Source organism: Acomys minous (genome assembly GCF_964271855.1).
Source record: "Acomys minous genome assembly, chromosome: 10".
In the NCBI taxonomy this organism is placed as follows: Eukaryota; Metazoa; Chordata; class Mammalia; order Rodentia; family Muridae; genus Acomys; species Acomys minous.
The window spans coordinates 82,047,618-82,054,002 of record NC_140491.1 but is presented as its reverse complement, the minus strand read 5'-3'; the positions used below and the strand labels follow the sequence as shown (position 1 = coordinate 82,054,002).

Below are 6,385 nucleotides of genomic sequence, written 5' to 3'. Positions count from 1 at the left end.
GTCAATTCTGCTGTAACATTTTCTAGCAAGTGTTTTTCCACCACAGTAGTGTATTATGTGATAAACAGAAAATGATCAGGGTAAATCTGAGAGCTCTACTTACAGTTCCTCGAGTTTTAAGCGAACTGATTACAGCTCCGTGATTCTCCTCTTGGATCATGTTCTGTTCTCATTAGTGTTGTCACTGTGAAACTACAGGTTTCTAAAGTCCATGTTCTGTTTGTTTATTTGAAATATTTTTAACTGGCAGCTTGCCTTGTTCTGCCTTCCCACATACTCTACAATATAGCAGACAGAGAAATTTCCTATTTTCTCTCTTATTTGAGAATATTACCATTCTCAAAAATGGCCTCTAATCATTCATGAATTTTCCCCTTCACTATTACATTGTATTTTCATCTTAATTAACACATTGAGCTACTGTTTTCTTTGTATTTTTCATCTGGAAATGAGTACAATTACCTGTGGAGGCATAAATGCTCCAAACAAAATGCTATGTATAAGAAATGAGAGAGGAGAAACAAGAGAAATAGACTTTAGAAATTTATGTAAAACAGTCAATGGCTATTTTTAATACATCTGAGATGTTAGTTTGTAAAACTAGGCATTCCAAGTTTTGGTATGCAGAATTGGGGATTTTTTTTTTAAAGCATGCTTGCTTAGGCTGACACCATCATAGCTATATCAAGGGGAAAGAAAGTATGAAAATGAATTGAGCAGCTCTGACTTGCCACCAAGCACCCAGAGTCAGCAGTGGTCTCTTCCTGAGTACAAATACTTCATCACTTTTGACTCTCAGCTCTTATTGAAAAAAATAACATCTCCCCACTGTTTGCCACCAGAAGAAAAGCCCTTCGTTTGCCTCAAATAAGCACCTCTGTTTTTCACAGCTTGCAGTAATGCTTAAAGTAAATAAGTTCTTGTGCAGCCAGCACTGTTGAATTCATTCAGTTGCCTGAACAAAGCTATTGTTTACAGGTTTACAACCAGCCTTTTCTGTTTCCCTTGAAAGCCTTCTCCTTGTTCCTATGTTTGGCATGCTTAGCATAGTAAGCCTTTCTACACTTGTCAAATGCTAAAGATAATTTTCCCCCACAGAAGAAATGAAAGAAGATTATGATGCTATGGGGCCAGAAGCCACGATCCAGACCACAATTAACAATGGTACAGGTAAGTTACGTTCGCATAGCAACATCATGTTCCTTCTGTGTCATGTGGGTTTCCTGAATCTGATAAGACACAGACCCAACCATTTGCACCTCCACGGTTAGCAAGAAGTTAGACTTCACAGGTCTGGCTTTGTCTCAAGTTTGACTTTACATCTTTTATTTTATTTAGCAAAGTTGTTTTCCATTCTTATACCCTAATTTGCCTCTAGAGCTCAGGAATTGTATGAATGGAGCCTTTCACAGCATTATTTGTATGAATTTCTAGTTGTAATTTTTTACTTTAAAATAACTTTAAATTATAATACAATATGCTGGTTACCACTTGATATGTGTCATTGAGAATTCAAGTGATATGATGAAATACAGATTGCGAAATAATTTTCCCAAAGCCAAATTTCCATAAACGTTCCTTCTAAAAGTTAATCATGTAATTTCTCTCAAATTCTCTATTCACTTTTTTAAATCTCTGCCTCTGCTAGAGATATCAAGTAACACCTTCGGACAGACTTTTAAACAAGAATTAACAATTCACTTCTTTTTTTAATGAAACTGATGAGTAACCAGTAGGGTGTTTTATTTGTCCAAGCTTCTACTAGAGAGGTTAAGGTCACAGTCTTTTCAAGTTAAGGTGACAGTCCATGCTGTCCCCCAAATACTGACCAGCATCTCTTCTCATAGCACAATGTGACAAGGACTCACTATGTGTTTGTATGGCCCCATCTACATGTTTTGAAGAACCCTCCACACCACCGTTACAAACACTAGCACAGTCCTCACTACAAAGTCATCTCCCAAAACAAAACAACAACAAAAATCACCTAAGTGCTTTCCTTCAGCTTGCCAGTGAAAATATGTACAGTTTTATGTGGCTTCACATCTCCCTTAAGGTGATATGCATTGTAATATGTTGCTCGTGCTATCTGTACATACTATTATTAATAACTAAGACACTAGTTCAGTATCTCGAGTGTAAGGAAAGAGAAATAATTTTTCAAACTTTTATTTTTACTCATTTGAATAATGTCAAATTGAGCACCAAACTGAACACATACAATCATGTGGTTCCAGAAAAGTCACAGAATCATGCACTAATTCTAATTTCTAGATGCAGCTTCAGCGATATCTAGATTATGACCTTGGGCAAATCAATTATCCTCTTAGGAACTCAGTTTCCATATTTGTAAAATACATATTGAATTAGTTGACTGCTCAGAATACTTCTAGTCTTAATATTCGATGGTGCTGAGATACCGTTTCTATAAAAATAGAAACAAATCCAAAGGATTTTATGTAAAATATAATAATAAAATACCATGAAGTAAGTACTCTCCAGAAACCCCAGTCTGTGAGCTTCCAAGTAGCCTCAGGTTCCTTTAAAGAAAAATGTTAAGTCTCAGCTTCAAGCATTAGTAATTGCTGATTTCATTTCCTTTGTGAGCACTGGAAGTACAAGAAAGTGACAATTTAACAGCCATTGTATATACCTGAGTCCAACATGAGGTTAACCAAAATTATTCCAGGCCAGGAGGTCTACAAATCAATCTTGAACACCCTTTCACCAGGCTTTAAGATCCCCTTTCTTCTAATACTCGCTATTTCTTAGGCTTCATATGTATTCTGTCAATAAATAAATCAATACCTGCTCATTGAGTGTTTTCAGTAGTCCCTGTTGTGTGCATGTGTGGGAGAAGATGGGTCAAAAGACTAAGCAATGGTTATTATTTAATTTGGGAGATAAGCATAATTCACATTAAAAAAAATAAAGAACAGTAAGGGAAAATGCATGATAAATAGGCAACAAATGGTAGGAGCCATAACTATTTGAATTACAGAAATAGATGAGACCCTGCAAAGTGGGCATTTGTATAGACTTTATGAAGGAAGTTGAACTTGAACTAAGTGTACTTTCTATAGTCAGGAAGGCACAGGGAAGGGAGAAGTAGAATATATAAGCCAAAAGAAAAAGAAATAGTAGGTGAAAAGATTTTGCTGAATTTAAGGGAATTTACGGGAAATAAAATTGTAAATAGAAAGCAACTGTTAGAGACTATAAAGAAAGCATAAAAGAAAGAAGTTGGATCATATTGTACCACCATGATGTCTCCGGGGAAAATGAGACACTACAGCCCTGTAAACCACTGTTGTTATGCAGCCATGAAGTGACTTTTACAAAGTATGTCGTAGGTAGTAAAGTAGGGAGTTTTCAACAAGACTTCTTAATAACTGAGTGGCACAGGTAAAGCAGTGTGTGTGTGTGTGTGTGTGTGTGTGTGTGTGTGTGTGTGTGTGTGTTTAGAGTATAGTGATGCTTGCTATTTCTAGATCTACAGATCTTTGAGATCTTGAATCAGTGTTCAGACACTATTTTCATATAAAAGTTATATAAACAAGGAAGTGCATATATGTTTGTGGTGAAGGAGGGAGTCAAGGGTGTTTCTTCTCATTTTTAATTGAAATGCAGTAGCTGGAAGAGGCATGAAAGTCATGCAAATATATTCAGATAGTCTTTCTATGCACCACCATTCCTGGCTTTTCCTCTTCCTCCTCTATCTTTTATGTCATCCTGCGGTTGAACATTGGGTGCCATGCATGCAAGCAAACACTCTACCAGCTGAAATACATCCCCAGACCTTGAAATTTCCTCTTAAGACACCATCTCCTCCTCTCCTCTGGAGTCCTAGTCTACAGAGAAAGTTCCAGGACCATCAAGGCTACACACAGAGAAACCCTGTCTGAAATAAAGCAAAACAATTAAATGAGGGCATCATAACTATTTTCTTCTTTCATGTCAGTTCCTCATTAACTTCTCTAGAAAACAAAACTACATTTTAAAAAAGTGTGTGTGTGTGTGTGTGTGTGTGTGTGTGTGTGTGTGTGTGTGATATCCATGTACTCATTAGTATGTGTATGCAGTCATGGTTATGTTTAGGCAAAGGTACATAGTGGTGTTATCACTCTCCACCTTAATTTTGGAGCCAGAGGCCATTAATCTAGCTGGACTGGCTGGCCAGTGGGCGACAGGTATTTACTGGTGTCTACCTTTACGCCTTTGCACTGGGATTATAAGCATATGCTGCCACATCTGACTTTTTACATGGATACTGAAGATCCAAAACTGAGCCATAGCCATAGGTTTTCCCAAACATGACACATAACAAATGACTCATCAATCGGTATCTCCTTTTTTTTTTCCTCCTCCTCATCCCCACCTTCCTCTGTTTTTGTTGTTTTGTTTTGCTTTGTTTTTTGAAACATTCCATTAGGCTGGAACTCACTGATTGGGCTAAGCATAGGTGGCTGGCCAGCAGATTCCAGGGACCTACATGTCTCCACATCTTTCATGCTGTAATTGCAAGTGTATGCTACTGTACCCAACATTTGATGAGGAGTAGGAGTGTAAACAAGATCTCACTCTGTTCCCTTGGCTATGCAGGAACTCACTGTGTAGACCAAGCTGGCCTTCAACTCATAGACATGCACTTAGCTCAGCCTCACCAAGTGCTAGGAGTAAAGGTGTGCCTCCAGGCCTGGCCATAACCTAACATGTTTACTTGGGTTCTAGGGATCAAACTCAGGTCCTCCTGCTTGTACAATCATCACTTTACTGACTGAGCCATCTCCTCAGCTGACCAGACAATGTTGAAAACCTTTGTCGTCCTTAAGCACTACAGAATAAGTTGTGCAGCTCTTTTGCTCTGCTGTAGCATTTGAGGCTCAAGTGTGATAGTTGAGAAGTATCTACCTGCATCATCTAGTGTGTCTTCTACCTCACCTCGCCTTGAACTAGCATCCCTAAATTTAATTATAGAAGGGGAAGATTTAATAGTACTTATCCATAATAATGATATAATACATATGATAATATATAATAATGTCAAATATTTTTTCATTATTTCACAACTGACTACCATCAGGACTCATTTTTCTTCAGCCTGAATAACCATCAAAAAACAAACACTTGCTTTTTATAAAATTTGTTATTCATCTAAAGCAGACAGAATTTAAACTGAAGCTTGAGGGGGAAATCCTTTAAAGAAATGGAATATTTAATATGTGCCCTTAAGGAACATAAAATTTTATAGGGCAATGGGTGGAAAGTCATAATAATAGGTAGACAAAATTTGCAAGTAAATAATTGTTTCTTTGTTAGCTCTGTAAATCAGTAGGCATTTATTGAGATCCTACTAAGTGTAAGGCTATTTCGCAAAGCATCATGGGGAAAAGGATGAGCAAAGATTAATCAGACAAGCAAAAGGAAAGACACATGAATAAGAAACGTGTGTCAAAACATTTTTTTCTGGTTTCTCAAGAAAGGGTTTCTCTATGTGGCCTTGGCTGCCCTGGAACTCTCCCTGTAGACCAGGCTGGCCTCAAACTCAGAGATCGCCTGCCTCAGCCTTCAAGTGCTGGGATTAAAGGTGTGCACCACCATCGTCGGCTCGTGTATCAAATATTTAACACAATATTAAGAACAAATATTTATTCATTGCTAACCAGTGTTATTATTTTTACTTATAATAACAGGTATGTATTAAGATGTTTCATTTGTGGTGCAGCAAGCAATGTAGGTCCAAAGGCAAAGTGTTACATAGTCTAGAGTTTCTTGACAGAGAGCAGGTGTGTGTTAGAGCTAGAGCAATAAAGAGATGCCTAAAGATTTCTAGAAAAGTTCTTCAGGAGAAAACCTTCCTGAACATGCCTCTGGGCAAAGAGACCAGTGGAAAGGCTGAACATATGAAAGGAGGCTGGAGAAGTTGTTGGAAGAGCTCGGTGGCAACTGTGGTAGCAGTTGCTTTTTCTTAGTAGCATGATCACAGAGGAAACTGATAGTTGAAATGAACTGACCAAAATTAAGGGACCCAGGGGATATCTATCAGGTGGCTTGTACTCTTGAAGTGAATAGGAAAAAAAAAAGAAAGAAAGAAAGAAAGAAAGAAAGAAAGAAAGAAATCTTCCATTACCATCAAAGAAGGAAGAGGAGAAGAAAAATCTTGAGTAGAAATGGAGAGTAATTGCTATGGACAGTGTAAAAACTCAGTCATCATCAAGAAAGAAATATTCTGGTTTGAAAACATAGCCTGAGAATTGGGTATATAAGGTAGCAAATAAATAAGAAAGAAAGAAAGAAAGAAAGAAAGAAAGAAAGAAAGAAAGAAAGAAAGAAAGAAAAGAATATACCTTAGTTTGGTAATGCATGAATTATTTAGGAATAAAAG

The 6,385-nt window shown here is 37.3% G+C and overlaps 1 protein-coding gene across 4 annotated transcripts in view; it reads left to right on the top strand.

Annotated features, from left to right (window-relative positions):
- The window catches only part of ZEB2 (zinc finger E-box binding homeobox 2), a 131,944-nt gene that overhangs the window by 94,875 nt on the left and 30,684 nt on the right, over positions 1-6,385 (top strand). For 3 of the 4 annotated variants that reach the window (XM_084799641.1, XM_084799642.1, XM_084799639.1), the window contains exon 4: positions 1,099-1,170. In XM_084799641.1, coding sequence (XP_084655767.1) covers positions 1,099-1,170 — 72 coding nt within the window. The remainder of the gene's footprint in view (positions 1-1,098; positions 1,171-6,385) is intronic. The other variant, XM_084799640.1, reaches the window with a different exon arrangement.